We start from the raw sequence: 21542 nt of genomic DNA, 5'->3' as shown, positions 1-21542 counted from the left end.
CTATGCAGTGATCTAATCTGATATACTAAGGTTAAACACATCCGCATTTTCATGGCTTTGTCGGTGCAGGGACTCTTAGAGCTAAGGCATACCCATGGCTCTGCTCACCCGAATAATTTGCCTAAACATCCTCCTTTATTTGCTACTCTGGCTTAGTACCTTAGACTATCTGTTACTTGAAAAATTGATTTGTAAATGGCAGAGACTGAAACCACAAAGCCCTTCCCTCATGCACTGTTTTGACAACTCTGCCATCAAGGCACCTTGCAGAAGAGACGAAGATGAGTGTGTGCAGTGAAAACACATTTAAAATAGGTCATCCAGGACAGGGACTCTAGGCCGCTGTGTAATCCATGACCATAGTCAAGAATTCCCAGGGAAAACTACCAAGCCCAGGTGCGACAGGAAGGGGCGTAGCCCTTAAATGTATTCTTGGCTTGGTAGCTGGGACTTGGGGCCCTGAGCTGGGTCTGCTATGTCAGTTTTTCATCTTGTTCTCTTTTCACTAAGACGCTTTAACGTGTCAATTTTTGGTTTGGGATCTTAAATATATATAGTGACCAGTTTATCAAAGAAAGTAGTAAATCTGCACCCACAAAGGTACTATTGGGTTCAAATGTATTAGTTTTTAGAATTCACAAACATTAGCAGAAGCAGGCTTGGAAAGATGCACCAGTCTCCAGGCATACTACTGGCAATTAAACAACCAAAAGTTGATAGAGTGAATGCTTGCAAATAGTCTAACAACTTCATTCTCACGGGTAGCATTTCAAACCATTGTTTTTTCACTCACTGTGCCACTCTAGAGAAAGGAACACCTAATGCAAATCAATACAGATCTTGTTCCCATCCCGAACCTCGGTCATCTCACTCCACCACCCCACTGCTTTTTAGGTCTCGCCTAGGCAGCACATGCGCTGTCTCTTCGAGACATGCACTGTCACTTCGAGACATGCTGTATCTAGGATATGGGCTTCAAAATATGCCCATCTTTTTTCATTGGTTCCTCTTGCTCTCCTTTAGAAATGCTGGCTTTTCATTGGTAAATATACTTAGTAGTCCCTCTTTTTCAAATGTTGTATCCTCCCATGAGTACTGTCTCTGTTACATGTGTTCTTACTCTTCAGGTTATTCATACTTTGAGAGAACTCTTTTTGGTTGGCCTGCTTCTTTGATCGTTAAGTGTTCTGTTTACTTGGGCAAAGAAACTTCGGTCCTCTTCATTTGCTTGCCATCCCTTATTCCTCCTGTGCCTCGCCCTCACTCCTACCAGAACACTGTTCGCAGGCCCACTCCACCCCTCCAAGTCCACTGCTTGTTTGGTTAATTTACGCATGATTTGCAGTGCAGTGGCCTCATTTAATCTTCCTTTGCCATCTCCCCCACCCCCTCCCACAACATTGTTTGCCCGCCACCACCTCCGCGATTGCTGCATTGATTTCTTATTGTTATTTTAAATTAGTAGCTTTCATTTATATAGCACAGCTATCCAGGCACTCAGGGGAAATTAAAAGATCAGCCATAATCACAGGAGGCTGAGCCGACCCCAGACTCAAACACAGATCCCCAGCTCCCCAGTCGTCAGCTCTCACAGTTGCGTCATATTCTTTACCTATCCATATTGCAGGGTGCATTACCTGATATGTCCAAAAGAGGTCCCAAGGTACCCCTAGTGACAGCCTGTGGTATTGCAGCCTTTCATTGCTTCATGAGCAGTAGAACAGTAAATGTTGCTGTATACACAATAATGTGCTGCATAGCTAAATACTTATAAGGTCCCAAAGGCAAGACCGATTGCATTGCTAAGCTACGTTCCTGCTTTCACAAAACAACAGAGGTGCAACAAACTGATTTACCAGTATGGTTTCCTCAAAGGGGTGCAATACATCAACGCATTAGAGCCGTAGCACGAGGCTCTCTGCTGCAGACATGGCTGCCTAAATCAGGTAAAGATTATTGGTTTGTCCATCCTTAAAACTACCCATTCATTAACAAGTGTCACTCACCATGTGTTGCAATGCCTCATGAACCTGTAGTAAGAACACCTTTAACTTTGGGAGGTGAAGGCAGACATCTTGCTGAGATTCCAGACTGCCTGCCTGTCCCCACTCAACAGCCTTAGTCAGCCAAAAGTCAAAATTCAAACCAGGAGGTTCTTTGGTGTCCTGAGCCATCCCAGGGTATGAGGCACGGTCAGAAATGATACTGTTGCTTGAACCCACAATTTTCAGTGATGAGGTCGCTTACTGGTTTCAGGAATCAGAATTGCCAAGGCTTCTGAACACTTGCTGTACCTTGCTCCGAAGTAAATAAGTACCTGAAATAAAAAAGGAAGTTTGCTCATGTTTACCAGAAAAATATTCAAATGATCATTTTTAAAATCACTCAGTGGGCGCTCTGATATTAACAACAAAAGTTAGTCATTGTTGGAATTCTTTTCTTAAACGATCATTAAATGTTTATAAAGGACTCATTCGAATAGTAAGCATTATTAATGCCAACCTCACCGATACTTATTTTATGGAGCAGGTAAGGAAGATATTTTACACCAGGCCTACTTGGACTCAAGCTGAGAGGTGTTTTGTTGCACTGTGGTAAAATAAAGATTATAACAACGTTTGCACGTGTTATCTATCACACAGATTTTTCGCCAATTGTCTTTTGGCATACTCTACAAGCTTATTCTATCCAAATATGTGATAGTCCATTTGGTATCCATTGTTAAGAATTTGGCACATGACAAAAAATTCAAGATAATATAGCGCTCAACGAAATTCTAAGCATCCAAAAACATATATCCGTAATGTGAGCTAAGGAAGCAGAGTTTCGTCCTAAGCCTCACTGTTTAGTTCCTGTTTTATGCCAGTTTTTCAAAGAAGGTGTGTATGAAAATATGAGTCTTTGATTTTAACTCATGGTGTTTTAACATCTACTTGTTGCTACTTTAATGGCGGGCTTCTGATCACACAAAAGGAAACAGTCTAGGAGCAGTTAGTTGGAGACAAAGGAAGATACAAGAGAGCATGCAGGACTTGCTTCTCCTGGTGCAATGATGTTGGCACTGCAATTGGACATGGAAGAAGACTGCCAATAAGCAGAGTAGACATGCATTAGGTGGAGCCATATTGTATTACAAAAGAGTCAGCTATCGGGACTTGGGCCAGAATCAAACATTATGCAACCAAGGTTCATGAGGCAACAGTGATACTCTGAATATAGTCTCCTTTGCTAAGACTCTAAAATGGAAACAAGCATTGGTAATGACCATAGGTCTGGCTTTAGAGGAATATCCGGTGATAATGTGAAGCATTACAAGGAGACTGGATGGTAATTGATATGTATGTGTGGAATCAAAGAACTATAGAATAATATTGCTGTAGGTTCAAGGGTCAGGTAACTGTTGCGTTGCCAAGCCAGACCTAAAATTCCATGTAGGTTAATGACTACCCTCCTACCATCTGTGCTGCTGCCAGAGAAAAAAACACAATAAATGATCTAAGGGCTATATGTAGGTAATACGTGTTTTGCGATTCTCAAATTGCGATTTTTAGGGAATCACAATTAGAGAATCTCAAAACGCAATGTAGGGAGGATTAGCAAATTATTTTGCAAATCCCACCTATTCCTTATTTGCGAAACTCAAATTGAGATTGGCAAATAAGGAATACCTTCCCATTATTCCTGTGGGCTAGAAGGTCCATACAAATGAATGGGAAGACATTCTCAATTTGCTATTCTCAATTAGAGAATCGCAAATTGAGAATGCAATTTCAAGATTGCAAGGGTGTCAATAGGACACCCTTTTTCACCCCTGAAATTTATTTTATTTATTTATTTAGCGATTTATAGAGCGCCTGGTGACCCGGAGGCATCCCCGCGCTGTAAAACTTGTGGAGACCGGGGGGGGGGGGGGGGGGGGGCTGGGGGGGGGGCTATTTGGGGAAAAGAAGAGTTTTCAATTTTTTACGGAAGAGCAGATGGCAGGGTTCCAGTCGCAGGCTGCGGGGGAGTGAGTTCCATCCTGAGGACGCTTTTACTGCGAAGCGTCGACCGCCGGTGCGTACCTTCCTAAATCTAGGGACAATGGCCAAGCGTTCGTTATCCGAGCGCAGGAGTCTGGGGGCCTTGTAGGGGGTGACCATGTCTTTCAGGATAGAGGGGCGTAGACCGTTGAGGAGTTTGTGGGCGGTGCACAGAGCCTTGAATTCTATCCTGACGCACTGGGAGCCAGTGTAGGGCCTTGAGCGCTGGTCTGGCAGAGGCTCTGGAGGGGAGACTCATAAGGAGCCGGGCAGCCGCATTTTGAGTGCGCTGGAGTTTTGCCAGGGTAGATTCAGGGGCTCCGAGGTAGACGGCGTTGTTATAGTCTAGCCGGGCAAGGATCAGACCTTGAACCAGGAGTCTCCTTGATAAGGGAGGAAGTAGTGGAAGGATCTTGCGCATGGATCACATGAGTCCAAAACAGGTTCCTGCTGTTTTAGCTGCCTGGGTCTTCATAGACAGCTCAGGTTCCAGCCAGACTCCCAATGTCTTAATTTCTTTTTTCGGGATGGGCACCTCGCCGAAAACGTCTGGCCAGACCGATGGGGGAATGGTGGTCCATTTCTTACCCATGAGCATGACTTCGGTTTTTGCTCCGTTGAGCTTTAGTGATGACTCGCACATCCAGTGGTGGATATCCTGGAGGCAGTTCAGCAGATTGTCTGGGTGGTTGTCAAGGTGTGAGAACGAGACGACCAGTTGCGTGTCGTCCGCGTAGCTCACTATCTTTATCCCGAATGGGGCGACGACATCCTCAAGAGGGGCCATGTATGCATTAAACAAGGTGGGGCTTAGCGAAGACCCCTGGGGGACTCCGCTAGAAAGGGGGAGAGGGGCTGAGTGGGAGTTGCCGTCCCATACCTGGAATGAGCGGCCTGATAGAAAAGATTCTATCCATGCGAGCGCGGTGCCCGCGATTCCTGCCCCGGCCAACCGGTGGAGTAGGACACGGTGGTTCACCGTATCAAAGGCTGCACTGAGGTCCAGGAGGATCACAGCCACTGATCCTCCTGAATCCAGAATGCACCTTGCCTCCTCGATGACAGCGAGGAGGGCGGTGTCCGTGCCGTGGCCGGGACGGAATCCAGTTTGGGACCGACGCAGAAGATTATTGGATTCGAGGAACTGGGACAGTTGCACATTGACCAGTTTCTCGGCCATCTTGCTAAAGCATGGGAGAAGCGAGATCGGCCTGTAGTTGGCCAGATCGGAGGGGTCCAGTTGAGGTTTCTTAAGAAAAGCCTTGACAACAGCACTCTTCCAGCTCGGAGGGACAGAGCCTTGGGATAGCGAGATGTTGATCAGTTCCATGATAGTGGGTACTATGGTAGGGGCCACTGTTTTCAGGAATCTGATGGGGGCAGGGTCAAGGGGAGAGCCGCTTTTCATCTTGGCCAGAGTTGTTCCTACTTCGTCCAGAGATATTGCCCTAAATGTGGACAACTGTGGGTGTGGGATGTTGCCTGTAGGGTTGGTGGCTACCTCTTTGTCCGTGAGGTTAGATAGACTGGGAGGTGGGAGGGAGGCTATGATCCGGGCGATTTTGGAAATAAACTTGTGTGCACATGTGGCACACATACATGCGCTAAGGGCATATATGTGCGCCACACAGCACTTTAAGAAATTGCAAATTACCACCAAACTGAAGTGGCACTGTCAAGCAACACCAAAAAAGGATTTGCTAGGCATGCTGGAGTTTGTGACAAAAACAAATCGGCATTTATCCAGAGACTGGGTGTTTGGCAGTGGTGACTAGTAGAGAACAGGCCGTGGCTGGTGGGGTAGGGAATGGGGTGGTGGGGCAGGCGGGCGGAAGTGGCTTGAAAACAATAAAAAAAATATTTTATTTTAAAAAAACTTACCTCTTCTGCTGTCTCTCAACCGTCGTCTCTCTGCTTCTCTTTCTGACTCCGAGTCTGGAATCAGGAAGCAGCCAGGCTCCCCATAGCCAACTACGACGCTGCTGTCACCAAGACAGCAGCGTTGTGATTTGTCTAAGCGCCGTGGTTCGGCACTCAAACAGGGACTATGAGCCTGAGCATGTTCTACACCCAGGCTGGAATACAGCCTGGTGGGGAGCATGCAAAGTGTGCATGACTGTTTGGCCGGCCCAAGACGGCCGGCCAAAACATCATGCGCACTTATAGTGTGCCCACTACTCCTCCACCTGTGACCACAGCCCCGCCCTAACCTAGCCCCGTAGCTATGAAAAATAAAATGACAATAATGTTATAATTTAATTTTTCTATTGCTCTAAGAGCAGTGGTGCGACGCTCCTCCGCCTTAGTGTAGCAGCCACCCCTGGCGTTAGAAAGGTCTTGTTCACTACATGCATTGCGAAACACACATCTAGCCTGCCTTCAGAGAGAAGCGTGAATTAGGATGCTGCACAATTCGAAGATCGCCAGTGTGGAACCGCCATGAAGAGTCCATACTATGGTGTTAAAAATGATTAGCGGGGGTGGCAACCTTACTACTAAACTGGATACTCTCAGGTGAGATGCTACATGTTCCAGCGTACAAGTGATAAAAGAATCTGTGCAGAGCAGATCAGCGGCAAAGCTGGTAGTGCTCAGGTCATAGGAAGCATTATTGGTGATGAGAGGCACAACAGGCATGGAAGGAAGTATGGGGGACCCCAAGGTGAGGAAGCTAAAAACTGTCTGGATCTCTACCAGCTCTGAACACCAGTCTAGCTATCTTAACAGCGAGTGGAGAAGCAGGTAAACAGACTATAACATTAATCTGTGGGCACTGGACAAAGCATGACAAGAGAGACCCAATCCTTATATTGTTTTCCTGCAGCAAGCTGCAGATTTGGTCAATAGAGGCACAGAAAACAATACTTTGATGACCGCAAGGCAGCATTGAGCATCTATAATTTGATAGGCTGAGGCTGGCAGATTTTACTACAACCACTGAAAACCACTCCACAGAGGCTTAGTGCCCACCTTCCTCTCAAGGTATACAAACAACCTTAATGCGAGGAGAGCCTGATTCCTGGGTATGGATCAAGGTTTGTAGGCAAACCTGAAACCATTCTATGAAGATGAAGTGTGAAAAGATAAAACTGAAATCACATTAGTCAAAAATAAATACACATAAACCAACAGCAGAGTTTACGTGAAAGATCCATGATCAAGGCTAAACCAAAATGCAGAGAATCTTCACATCGACCTGACTATTAGGTGTACCAGCCGTTCTGCACTACTCTGGGCCCTGCCTCAGGATTGGTGTAATTGCACCCACTGTGGGTCTCCCACCAAGAGGCAACTGATGGCAGAGTCAATGCTGAACCCAACCTTGGGCACCAGAGTAGTTGTTGGAAAGAAGTTGTGCCAAAGGCCTCGGGTTTTGGACACATGGGGTTCCCTTGCACCACACACACACACACACACCTTTGAGGGGGTAAATGGGGTTGGTGGTGGCAGAGGCCGGACAGGAGTCACTGTGCGGAAGCAGGTACCGCTGCAGCATGAAGGAGGTGTGGCACTGCAGACAGCACCAGTGCTCCCTTGGAGGCCATCCCTTTTGCCTTGGGATCATGTGCGACCACATCATAGCCTCAGTGATTAGCGCCAAGAAGAGGAGGGCTGTGGCTGGGGTGCGGCTCATAGAATCCTGAGCTAGGCAAACACCCAGAATCCAGTCTTCTAAACCCATGACGATATAGAAGCCACCTTGAGAGGAGAGGGAGTTATTACCATCAAGGAGGCGTTGACCTCAGGAAAAGGTGCAGGCACTAACTGGATATTCATCTTGGTGTTTGCACCCCAACAATTATACCAAAACCACCACAAAGTGAGGGCATTACGAAAATCTTGGCATGAAAGGAGTCACTGGACAACTTAGGAGAAATTACGTCCATGGATGTACAGTCTTCAAATTCAATCTCGAAAGAAGCCCTTCAATCCTGCCTTACTGAACTGAAACTGGATCTGAAAAAAACTATGGCAGAAGGACTTAAAGCCTTAAGAAGACTTAGCTGGGATAAAAATCAAACACTCAGGTTATAACTGACCGGTGGACGCAAGTGAAAAGCAACTAGACACCAATGCAAATAAATGATACCTAATCCACACATCAATTGCCTATTTGAAACCTCTAGCTAATCTGCTACAGGACAAATGTGAGGATCTTGAGAATAGGTCCAGGAGGGAGAACATCCACATCTGAAATTAGAAAGTGGTCACGGAGGGAGAAGAGATCTGTGGCTGTTTGAAACACATGTTTGCATCCATTCGCAAGACTGCCAGATTACCACAGCTCACAGTCAGAGTACATAGAGGGGGACAAACACTTCAGGGACACCAATATCAGACCCAGGCACATTGTGGTAAACCTTACTGACCCAATGGCCGAGAAGGACATCATCAGGAGGGCCAGATCTATGGCTTTATGGCTCCATTACGCGGGGTCTTCCACATCTCTCTATCAAGATCTAATTGGAGTTCCCTGCAAGAAAGACCTCAATGTGCTGATACAGATAATGAATGAGAAACCTAATAAATACCTTTGGACTTTTCCTATAGGTTTAAAACTTACAAGTAATGGCTCAGACAAAGTGATAGACGATTTGGAGATGGGGTGGTGGCTCTTGGACTTCAACTAACTCGACACTGACCCAGAACAACTCATATGATATACTGTGTTCAGAGACAGAATTCAGAAGTCAATTTACATCTACAATTACTTTTCTTTCTCTGGCTGCAGGATTTTGCAAAGTTAACTGTTTGACAAACATGCTGAACAAAAAGCGTGAAATGAAAGGTTATGGGATATCATGTTTTATTCTAACACACATGTAAGTAGCTAAAAAGTGAACTGTACAAACATTTCTAAATAAATTTCAGTAGTTATGAAAGCCCTTGTTTTGTAACTCTGTACAATGAAAAAAAATATTTTAATTGGATGAAAACAAATCCACAAATCTTTGGGCTAAAAGAAGGCCCCAGCCTCCAGCATCTCTTCCTGCCGAGTACATCGCCCTCTGCTTGCTTGGGGCCTTCTCTGACTCTCCTACGTGTGGTGAGTCCCTTGGACCTTGCTTGTCCCAACATTGCTCCTTCTTCGTTTTCCATGTCCGTTGCGGCTACCAAGGCTTGTTGGCGCTTCCACCAGACGCCGAGCCCTGGTCACCGGCATCCGACGTTGGACTGCTTGTGCACAGCTCTTGGTCTTCTACAGTGTCCCCAGGCCCTCCCAGCTACAGCGACATGGTCACCGTCAACTCGTCTGAACCGTCCGACATCGATGAGCATTGCTCTTCTGTGCCTTCTAGTCATTCCTGAGTGGCATTGAATATGTCCCCTCTGCTTGCAGGTTCTTTACTTCCAGAATCCACCCTTGGATTCCACCGGACTTCTTCACCTTGTTCTCCAGAGGCACCTTTCTCAAAGTCTTCCAATGTCGTCTACAGAGGTTTCCATCATCTCTTCACCCCTATGCACCTGGCTTCCCTTGTGTGGGTAACCTGGTCTCCGGAGCATCTTCATATGGGGTGGCTCCTCAACCTTTCATCCTCCAAGGGAATTCTTCGAGGTCCTTTGGGAATGTTCCTTTTCTGCAAACCTGCAACCGTGACTTCTCCATTGACTTCAATTGGGCCCAAAGCTGTGATCGCACTCTGCACACAGCCCCGGTGGGTCTCCTGGGTACTTACCTTGGGTGGTTCCTTGGGTCCACGGCTCCTCTGGGTCTTTTGGTCCATGTCCTGTCCCCTCCTACAGTTCTCATTCCACTTTGTTAGTATATGGTTTGGTCTCCCCTGGAGACCAATGGATTTGGTGCTCCTTACCGTATTCAATTGAAGTAATTTTGGTGTATTGTATTTATATCTCCGGGTAGGAGATATACCAATGTGTTAGTGAGTGTTGTGTAATAAATAGAAGTATTTTTTTATATACCTACTGTGTTGTTCTTTTTCGTTTAACCTACAGTCCATGATTAAACTGGTAAAGCAACCTGCTTAAAACTCCTTCGAGATAAGCCTGGAGCAGAGCCTTCTATGGTTATCAAAGACCACTAAAATCACCATAAGGGTTTCCTGGATAAGTGCACGGTACCGCCCTTAAATAGGTGAGCACATACCCTAACCAGCCTCCTACACACCTTCTCCTCAGATAACCAATACATCTAAACTCTAGACATTCAATAGGAATCTTCTCTCAATCTCTTAAATCATATTGATAAAATCTATAAATACTTTATCTTCAAGCTCCAACTATTTAGCAGAATAAAACTTCAACCCTCCTCTGACCACTGCTTCGTAGCCAAGCCACCATTGTTGTATTTTTACACTTCAAACAAACTGGTAATCCTGACTGCTCGTTTTCCACCTCCAAGAACTCTAACTACGTACTCTGTGGCCTGATAGCAGGGCTGATGGAATATGACACTCAATCTCCAAATTCACATCAATCATCACTCTCTACCTGTTAATGCATGCATTATTTTCAAATCTGCTACATTGCTTTCAAAGATTCCCATCTTCGGTGGCCTGCTTCAAACCTGTAGCAAATATGTATTCAAATAACTCACTATTCTACACTACAAAAAGCCAAAACTGCAATGCGAGCATACTCTGTTGCGCCTCACAGAACACGAAACTCAGTTCTCTCAAGTCAAGTCAAGTCAAGTCAGAAAATTTATATAGCGCACTACATACCCAGAGGGTTCCAAGGCGCTTAGAAAGATATCTCACTTGTCCTGAACCATCTTTTGTTTAACACTTACTGAAAATTCTTGTTTCACACTTTCACACTGATGCAGGAACTTCCTATCAGCTTCATCATCAAAAATGCTATATAATTCCCCTCAACCTCCATGAATTTTCCAACTCAACCGTTGTTTGCTTACATCACAATTTCTCTGTTATCTTGTTGTCCTGCGTCCTTTACTCTCTTTTGCTAACTGATGATTGTAGAGTGTAGTAACAGCTCTATAAAAGTAACAAATAAATGTCCACAAAGTGCATGCTCCTACAGCTGACAACGCTAAACATCTGAAAGGAAGGCCGTTTCTGGATTCTAGGCTTCAAGAATCCAATGACTGGCAAGGCAAATGAGAATCACCATAGACGAAAGCAAAAAACATACAGAATCTAAGAAGCAAACCATCAGAGGCAGAAGATGCAGAATTGGATGTCAGCGAGGGAATGCATGTGAAATGCTGTGTTATGTTAATTTAATTTATAGTGCAATACTTTGTCACAGCTTCAAAGTGCTTATCATGGCACACAACAAATAAAATCACATTATACACAACCAGGAAAATGAAAAAAGCTTTAAGGGATTTCCTACATTTTAGGATATAGCTTTCTGTGCAAAGGGACATGGGGAGTCTCAGCATTCGAGGGCTTACACTAAGAAAGCCCTATCAATGTTTCAACAGTCCTTCTGAGATCCACTGGTGGTAGACGAACTACCTACCATTTTAGTGTGTTCACCAGAACATGTAGTGTAGGGGGGTACCGTGCTGATGAACAGCCATAGGCATGAGAGATATTGCTTAAATAACACTAAACTAAGACCAGATAATATTGTCCAGTCTAGATAAACCCATTATAAAAAGAGTGGCCACATTTGGGATGCATGTCAACCGCTGTAGTAGCTTTTCAGAAGTTCAATGCTCCAATAGATGGAATTGCTGTAGTCCAACGATGACTGGACTGAGTAGGTGACAACCAACACAAGAATGTGTGGCTCAATCACATTCAGCATTAATTGTAGATTTTATCTGCAGGGAGCTTGAACTGGCCATATGGAACACATGGGTCTCAAGACAGTTTACAATCAGTACAAATCCCCAGTTTACTTACTGCTTTGGCAGGAGTGTGAGTCCACAACCAGACACCAGTTAGGCAATTACATTTTCAGATGGCATTAGAAGCACCTCCATCTTGGAAGGATTAAGTTGAGAACTATGAAAGACAAAGGTGCATGACTCTCAATGTCCAATCAAGTGTACTGTGAAAGCCCGAACATCAGCAGCATGTCATATGCTTATCTGTAGAAGTGAAGTCTTCAAGATGGACTAACATAGCCAAAGGCTGCATATTGATGTTGAATGATATGGGGGGGAACATGATTGAACCTTGTAGCACACCACAGCTGACTAGTTTGAGCAGCTAAGTAATCTGTGGGAGCGAACAGTTATGGAACCGCTGCTTCCAATCATGCACTCACAATGAAAAAACACGTCTAGCACTGACATACAGATCATAACTCAATGTAGACCTGAGGATGATACAACTCACAAGCAGTGTATTCCCAAGCCAGATATGAGAATTAACAATTTGGGAAGAGGTTTATAGCAAATATTCCTCTTAACTTAGGTGGCCAATACCCATTGATATAAAGGGATGTATCTAGTATACTCTTTACATGAGGATCGAGAAGTGCAGCAAACATTAAAACATTACAAGCAGCTTGACTCTGCTTGAAAATATTTAAAAAGTGACGGCCGCTTTAACTCAGAAGGGCATCCCCCTCCTTATGTACCAGCAGGCTCCTGCTGTATGGCCACCAATGTAAGGATACCATATGCGTGTCCAGAACTCTCCTGCTTCCTGCACCAACTCAGAGACCTGCTGGACCAATCCATGTTTCGGCGGCCCTTGATCTTATACCACGGGTGGCAGATCCTGTAGTCTCTCTTCCCTTCATGGCTTGCAGTTTACTTCTACATTTATAATATATGGAGCTCTGTACTGTGCATTTTACCGGTCTTCTCTCACCTGAAGGATTTTAGAGGTTCACATTCTACAGGTCCTCCTGTGCCCATGTGGAGCTTTGCTGTTTCACTGATCTGGCTGATCTGCAGACTCTCCAGCAGCCCGTTGCTGAGCAGCACTGCGTTCCTGAGCTCTCCATCTACTGGCATCACAAAACTGGAGAGACAGGGTCTCTTTAAGCTCACCAACAATATACCGCAACATGCTACCAACTTTTGACATCTCATTCCTCTGATAACTCTCAGGGGAGCTAAGCTGAGAACGACTCGAAAATGGGTGACATTTTAAGGCCTTTGAGATCTACTTTAACAAGCAGCCATCTTGCTGCGCAACTCTGTGGTGCTCCTTGAGTGATGAGATAAATGGCAAGGTGTGAGTGCTCAGTTGAGTATTGTTTGCTCTGCAATACCTGCTCTCAAAGGTAAAAAAAAAATATATATATATTTCTAATTGACTGCAAAGTGGTTTACTTATTTGGCAGTCAAGCAGCATTGAGAGGAAAGTGGGGCTCTTGGGGGTGGCATCCGCAGGGCGTCCACCCCCAGGCAGCCTGGAGCAGGTGATGGAGTCCAGGCTTAGTGTGGGGCCATGATAGGTCAAGGTATGCAAGGGGGGCTTAGGTTTAGTTAGGAGCGTCATTCAAACGTTGTGGTCTGAGGGAGGGGCAATTAAATCAGTTTGTCCTAATTATTCTTGGTTAGTGATGTGTTAATATGTCCGAAAAATCTTGTGCAGTAAGGGAGGCCATTAAAATAATTTGTGAGCCAGGTAGGGAAGATTTAATAAAGCCTGGCGTGTTGTCTCAAGCCTGGGCTGGTTTTGAGAAGCCCAAGTGTGCTGTCGCCAAGGGTGTCCCAGCTGCAGTTATGGCTGCGCGTCGACCACAAGATAAGAGTGCAATATTTACTGAGGGTAGTAAAGTTCAAAAGAACGAACAAGCATTTGCAATTCAATAGGTCTCGCATTAGGAAAGTTTGAGCTATTGGTATTGTAAATGACACATTTTTTATTTATGTTTTGTTTTTGAAAATAGCGAAATTAATAGATTTGTCATTAACAATGGCAATAGTTATAACTTTCGCAAATGTGACACCTATAGCATTTGTAATGCAATATGTGTTGTATTTACTTGACTTACATTTATTGATATTACAAATAACAATGGCTTTTAATTTTTTTTATTAATTAATACTTAACTAAAAGTTATTGTAATTTATAATGGCAATAGCTGAAACTTTTGTAAATAACTTGTGAAGATTATGTTCAGTGTATTTTATTGTGACGAAAATCCAAGAACAGAAGTGAAATATTAACGTCTTTTTGTTACATTTGTAATAAAGCTTGAAACATTGAGAGACTATATTTGAACCAGTTGTTGTTGAATGGTTGCACAGATTGATGCTGTGGTGGCGCTGAGTGATGTGATGGCGAACGAGTGATGCTGTGAACTATGCTGTTTTGTTTTGTTATGCAATGCAATGTTTTGTTGTGTTTTGCTATGTTTTGTTATGCTATGTTATGCTATGTTTGTTATGGTATGCTATGTTTTGTTATGTTATGCTATGTTTTGTTATGTTATGCTATGTTTTGTTATGTTATGCTATGTTTTGTTTTGGTATGCTATGTTTTGTTATACTATGCTATGTTTTGTTATGCTATGCTTTGTTTTGTTATGCTATGTTTTGTTGTGTTTTGTTATGCTATTTATTTATTTATTTAATTTGTATAGCGCGTTATAACCACCGGGGTCTCTAAGCGCTGTTTGTCCAGATTACGTAGTGGGGTTCGGTATTTACTTGATCTTAACCCAACGCCTAGAGGCTGCTCCATGCTTGCTTGAACAGTATAGTTTTTAACTTTTTTCTAAAGGATAACAGATTGCATTCCTTCCTTAGTTCTGGGGCCAGTTTGTTCCACAAAGCTGGGAGTGTGTTGGAGAAAGCACGTCCCCCCACCGTGGCCAGTTTAAAACGGGATTGGGACAAGAGGGTATTGTCCGACGAGCGCAAAGTCCTGCTCGGTGTATATGGGGATAGGCGGGATTTCAAGTATCTTGGTGCCTTACCATACAGCGCCTTGTGTACGATACACAATCCTTTGAATACAACCCTCTGCCGAATCGGGAGCCAATGTAGCTCCTGCATCAGAGGGGAAGAGTGGGCAGTCCTAGGTTTCTTGTAAATCAGCCGGGCTGCGTCATTCATAACCCCCTGTAGCTTATCCAGCAGCCGCTGGGGTAGACCGATATACAGGGAGTTTCCGTAGTCCAGCCTAGCCAGGATTGTGGCTGAGACCACTTGTCTCAAGGTGGAAAATGAGAGTAGTGCAGAGATCTTCCTCAATTGTCGCATCAGGCCTATACAGATACCCACTACCGTGGTGACTTGTTTTTTCATGGATAGTTTATCATCCACGTACAGGCCCAGACTTTTGACTGCAGTCGCCGGTTCCGGTGGCACACCCAGCTCCACAGGCCAGAATTTCTCGCTCCAGGGGTTGTTCGTGATGGAAATAGGCAACACTTCCGTCTTGTCTGGGTTGATTTTTAAGGAGTTCTCGGACATCCAAATAACCGTGGCTTTGAGTATGTCCTGCAACCTGGTAGACGCTCCCGGGCCATCATCCAGCCGGATGATTATCTGGGTGTCATCGGCGTAGTTGTATACTAGGCAGTCCATCCTATTCAGGAGTGCAATTAATGGCTGCAAGTAAATATTAAAGAGTAGGGGTGACAGGGCAGAACCCTGTGGAACCCCACAAGTGATGGGAGCAGAGGTGGAAAGGAAGTCTCCCAACTGTACTCTTTGTGTCCTGCCCTGCAGGAATGATGTAAGCCATGCATGTGCTGTACCCCTGATACCAAAAGACCTCAACCGCGACAATAGTTGTTCATGACACACGGTATCAAAGGCAGCGGAGAGATCCTGTAGTACCAGGGCGCTCGGTGTTTTTATATCAGCTCGACTCCTCAATTCATCCAGGATTGATAGCATGACTAATTCCGTGCTATGATTGGCACGGAACCCTGCCTGATTGGACTCCAACAGGTTGTTGCTCTCTAGATGTCCTGAGAGCAATGCCAGCACATGCTGCTCAATCACCTTAGCCAAAAAAGGCAACTGGGAGATGGGTCGGAAGTTCTTCAAACACTTCGTGTCCGATCCAGGTTTTTTTTAGTAGAGGAATCAGGCAAGCCTCTTTGAAAGCTAGAGGGACCTGTCCTGTGTGAAGGGAAGTGTTCAACAAATGCAAGACTTCTATCTCAATACCTGGCAGTGCCAATTTAAACACATCAGGAGGGCATGGATCAGCCTGGGAGCCGGATTTGACTCGGTCCGTAATCGTAAGTAGTTCCTGTTTTGCAATTGGGGAGAACTCAGCTAACGGTATAATATCCGGCGGGGCAGTGTGGTCAGGTGGGCGAGGACAGTCGAGGGGTGTAGTTGCAGCAATTTCTCCCAGAATATCGGAGATCTTGTTCACAAAGAAGTCCTGGAACCTCTGGCAATCCTCCTGGGCGAACTCAGTGCTTTGCTCTTTGTTTATCCTGAGCTCAGCCAGGACCCGAAAGATTTCCTTCTGTGGATTTCTAGCTGCAACTATTCTTTCCTCAAAGAAAGCAGCCTTCCTAGTTTGGATGGCTAGTTTGTAAGTCGCTAAGGATGAGATATATTCTTTCTTGGCAGTGGCGTCATACTCTTTCCGCCATGCTCGTTCTTTCCTCCTCACCCCACGTTTCATATCCCGTAAGGAGTCATTATACCACGGAGCCCCAGCTCCTCTCTCCACCTTCTTCACCCTACGAAGGGGTGCCACCAAATCAATGGCTCTCCCCAGTCTATGCTGAAGGTGTCCACAAAGGGCATCAATATTAGCGTCCTGCTCCTTTACTGAAGGAGACTCTTCCAGGAGATGCACCATTTTCTCCCCATCGAAGTTTCTCCACTTCCGGGCCATTTTCCAACCTTCCCCAGGCTTGGACAGGTGGCCGTTCAATAGAATTATGCCCCTTATTAAAGAGTGGTCAGACCAGGCGCATGGCAAGATTTCTGTAGAACCCTGGACTGGCATAGTGGTCCAAACTAAATCAAGCACATGTCCCTTCTCGTGTGTCGGTCCCTTCACCTGTTGAGTGAAGTCCAAGGAGGAAATTGCCTCCTCAATCTGTAGCGCTTGCCCCTCTTTAGGGGATTTTTCCCAATGGTAGTTGAAGTCCCCGACAACAATCATTTTGTCATATCTCGAACGCAGATCCTGAACCAATCTAATAAAGAGAACCGGGAATTCTGGCGAAGCCCAAGGCGGTCGGTATACCACCAAAAACACCACACATACCACCCCCCGCCTGAGCTTTACCCCCATAACCTCTGCGCCCCCCAGGGTTTCGGATAGAAACCTTTCGGCGCGGAGACGGGCCTGATAGAGAAGAGCTACTCCACCTCCTTTCTTAGCTCCCTCCCTATTGAAATGGAGTGCCAGATAGTTATCTGGTAGGGCCGCCACTAGATCCGGCGCCGAACAATCCTCCAGCCATGTTTCGGTAAGCGCAAGGGCATCTAGCTCCCCGTCTTCCAGTAGTGAAAAGACCTTCAACTTGTGGCCCTGCAAAGAGCGCGTATTCAACAGGCCATAGTTTAAAGCGTGAGCATTGGAGTCGCGCTGCCGCGCTCTTGTGCTCTTAGATGTAATCAAAAGGCCCTCCCGAGCCAACAGATGTATGCAATCCTGATCAAGGTGGGACTTACCCATGTTAAGCTCCAATAGTTCACATCTAGTGTAAGGCAAATTTGGGCCAGGGGTTCTGGCCCCGGGTCTCGGATGGTCACTGATGGGCAAAGATGGGCTCGCCTCTGGCGAGCCTCCGGCGCGCCCGCTGCGCGTCACCGCTGCGCGTCATCATGGGGGCGTTTAAATAGCACCCAATCGTGCTATGTCTGCAGCAACAGCTAGAACGCCAACAAAGATGGCGTCCCTTGCCGGCACTTCCCCTTCCAAGATGGCGCCTAACCCCCAGTCCAGCTAACGGGCCGCCGAACAGCGGTGCAGATGACAAATTTTATGTGCAGGTATGTCCTAACAAGCCCACTAATCGCAACAAATCTAAAATGAAGTTTTCCCTTTAAAACGCGCAAATAAAAGCGCACAAGACCGCGCTTCAAGCGCCGAGCATGTGACACAGTTAAGAATTAAGTTCCAGGTCCACAAATTGAATTAAGTATACACAAGTAAGTGGCAGTTATTAGAATTTATAAATCAGCAAGCGCAGCAGCAGAGTGTCAAAAAAATGCCTCGCCTACACTGACGCTTACCTGAACAGAGCGAGCGCCTGCTCTGATCGACTTTAATAGCACCCAATCGTGCTATGTCTGCAGCAACAGCTAGAACGCCAACAAAGATTGCGTCCCTTGCCGGCACTTCCCCTCCCAAGATGGCGCCTAAACCCCAGTCCAGCTAACGGGCCGCCGAACAGCGGTGCAGAGGACAAATTTTATGTGCAGGTATGTCCTAACAAGCCCACTAATCGCAACAAATCCAAAATGAAGTTTTCCCTTTAAAACGTGCAAATAAAAGCGCACAAGACCGCGCTTCAAGCTTCAACATGCTTTGTTGTGTTTTGTTATGCTATGCTATGTTTTGCTATCCAATGCTTTTTTTGTTATGCTATGCTATGCTGTGTTTTGTTATGCTATGCTATGTTTTGTTATGCTATGCTGGTGAGGGTGTGTGTGTGGACGTGGTGGTGATGGACGTGGTGGTGGTAGTCGTGGTGGTGATGGACGTGGTGGTGATGGACGTGGTGGACATGGTGGTGGTGGACATGGTGGTGGTGGAAGTGGTGGTGGTGGGCGTGGTGGTGGTGCTAGTGGTGGGGGTGGTGAATGTGGTGGTGGTGGACGTGGTGGTGGTGGAGGTGGGTGTGGTGGTGGACGTGGTGGTGGTGGACGTGGTGGACATGGTGGAGGTGGACGTGGTGGTCGTGGTGTATGTGGTGGTGGTGGATGTGAAAAGTTCATGAAGGTAAAATTCTGTCATTATTTGAAAAAGACTTCAGAATTATTTTCCGGTTACCCACAAATACGGATTCAGCATTTCAGCCGTGTGTTGTTTTGAACTGCCCTTTTGCCCATTTAGTCAAAAAAATATTGTTTGCAGGGCAATTACATTTTGAGCTTTCTTCAGATGTTCACAGTGCTTTTTTTTTCTTATTGCTACTTAATCTCCGACACAAAACAGGAGCACATACTTTTATTGGAAATGCTCGAGTGGTACAGAAACATCTCCTACATGCTGGTCGATGAACTCTATTGAAGGTTCACTGGTTGCCATGGAAATGATTGACCGGCACTGATGAATACAGCAATCCTGGCTCCAACCAAGAAGTGGCTATTCATTTATTTATGATTACGCTCGTCGGCACCAATATATTTTCGATTGTTGATGATGGTTAATCACAATCTTCATAATCCTATTCAGTCTTTCTGTGTGGCTGTGTTTTGAAAGAAAATCTGAATGTTATCCTCAGAGATGTCTTCTCTTTGGTGTTGGAGAGTATCCTCGATTCCTGTGCTGCCAGGATTAATATCAATAGAGCTGCTTTTAGTACAAACATTTTAAGCTCCATAAAATCAGAAAATAAGGTATTGTAGAAAAACCGAAATTACAAAACAAATGGTGTCGACCTCCTCCTCTGCTGTAAGAAATAACCAGTTAAGGGTAGTCGAAAGCGGTCTTGCAGCAGCATTACCCTCTAGATTTTAGGCCATATTTAGGTCTGGTTAAAGTCTCCTGTAGCTGCCTGGAGCTCTCGGGCCATCATTTTTTTTTAAAAAGTACAATAAAAAGTGCAGAGGCCGTAGAGTTTTGGTTTGCTTTCTTTCTTTTTTTTGTTGTAATGTTTTATTGGAGTAAAACCATATAACAGGATTTTATTGCAAGAAATGCTATTAAGAACAACATTAAATGGCACAATAAGAAAGGAAGGGGGGAGAGGATCGGTTCTCATCATTTATATTAGCACGGCATTCTCGCCATTACTTGAATATTATACCTCTGAACTATGCCAATGTTACATGCACTTAAGAGTGAGGTTCTGATGGTGGCAGCTTGATTTTTTTAAATCAAATTGAGCGCCAGTTCTAGCAATTATGGGTTAATTTTATGTGGAAAAAGGATTCATTTTTTTGTGATGGAGGAGGGGGTGGGACATTTTCTGTTGATAGTGGCACTTCCACTCCTATTTGCGGATATTACAACATACTGTGGACTATTTTGTGAATTAAGTTTTGCGCTGAATTATCAGCGACTGCGCCAGTAACATTTACGTTTATTTTTACTTGTTTTTTACTCGAACGTTATTAAAATACCTTATCTGTTTATTGCAGTCCCAGGCACCCCTATGATGCCGCACACTTTCTGTTGATCTCATACTGGAAACTCTGTATATTACAGACTTCACAAGGCCCCCTGGCGCTTGTGAATCAGTGTGCCATCTGCCTTAAGAACCACTGACCCCTTGCTCAGCGTAGACCAGCAATACTTGCATGATGATAAAGCCTCGATCAGTATTTCTGACCAGGGGAATTAAATGCCTGCTTCTTTGTACCCGTCTCTTGTTTGATGTTTGTTGGTAAATGAGAGTGTGAGCATGTCATACATGTACCAGGACTTACAGCTGTGAAACAAGTAAGCCCTTCATGACAGCAGTAAACAAAGTTCAGTCAGGAGCAAAGGAGGTACAAACCATACCTTTGATGCAGACAGTGCTTGGTTTCAGGTGCTCGGAAGCAAAGTAATGTCCTCTGTTCAACTTTGAACAAAAGGAGGCGAAGTTTACTGAGAGAAAATGTTCAATACAAAGCAAGAGCTGAAGAGCAACTAAGCTTTAGTCACAATGCAAGTGGGTGAGAGCACAGCCCGCTACCAGTTATGGTTGTAGCCTCCTCATTCGCATGAAAACCAATGCTCTGTCAGTGAGAGGAAATGCATCAGAGAGCACAGAAAGGAAGCAGCTGTTACTGGAGCTGTCTTTCTTTGATCTGTTTGAGTGTATGAGGGGCCAACAACACAGCTTTACAGAAGGAGGCGGCAGTCTGACTCGGGAGCTGGAGACCAGAATTCGAGCCTCAGAGTGTTGGGGGTCGAAAGAGACAAAGAAAAACAAGCAATAAAAAAATATAACAAGCGCGAGGACCAGGATAGGAGGAGGTAGTAAGCGGTCGCCACTGAGCTGTTTGTTTTGCAAGGCATCGGCTCCAAAGCACAGTATGTGCACGGCTGGAAGCTTCCAAGCACTCCCCTCCTCACAGAAGCGCCGTGCAATCAGCCGCGCTTCCCAAACAATTCAATCAGCTGTAACTACCGACCCAGGGCAGCCTGAGAGGCTGTGGGCGGAGAGCGGCAGAGCGTGTGCACAATACACTCCCGAAAGAACATTAGTACATCAAGCCAAATTGTGAATTTCTTAACTAGAGGAGGCGGAAAAGCGAAAAGACTGAGTTGTCGGTGATTGATTGATTCAAGCCCTGTTCACAGTAACAGCGTGTTCCTGTTATCTTTATTTAAGCGCTAAGCGTGCCTGAAAATAGACGGGTGGAAAGGAAAGCAAACAAGAGGAGGTTGAGGGAAGACAAGTCGGATGGGGTGGGGGGCGGGGGAGAAGGGGAGTGAGCGAGTGGGAGGAAAGCGCGCTGGCTTTCGGCATTGCGTGGGCGGGGGAGCGGATCCTTTTGAAGTGAAGCTCTCGGAGGCAGGCGGCTCGTGGAGCAAA

The 21542-nt window shown here is 45.4% G+C and overlaps 1 protein-coding gene across 3 annotated transcripts in view; it reads right to left on the bottom strand.

Annotated features, from left to right (window-relative positions):
* Positions 1-21542, bottom strand: part of FANCC (FA complementation group C) — a 1396321-nt gene that overhangs the window by 1361464 nt on the left and 13315 nt on the right. For 2 of the 3 annotated variants that reach the window (XM_086961183.1, XM_086961186.1), the window contains exon 2: positions 2007-2317. In XM_086961183.1, the coding sequence (XP_086817309.1) occupies positions 2007-2174 (168 nt within the window). In that variant the 5' untranslated portion in view covers positions 2175-2317. Of the gene's footprint in view, positions 1-2006; positions 2318-21542 lie in introns of those variants that run through there. The other variant, XM_086961184.1, reaches the window with a different exon arrangement.

Source organism: Lissotriton vulgaris, chromosome 3_1 (assembly GCF_964263255.1).
Source record: "Lissotriton vulgaris chromosome 3_1, aLisVul1.2, whole genome shotgun sequence".
Lineage (NCBI taxonomy): Eukaryota > Metazoa > Chordata > Amphibia > Caudata > Salamandridae > Lissotriton > Lissotriton vulgaris.
This window is presented reverse-complemented; position numbering and strand designations above follow the sequence as displayed.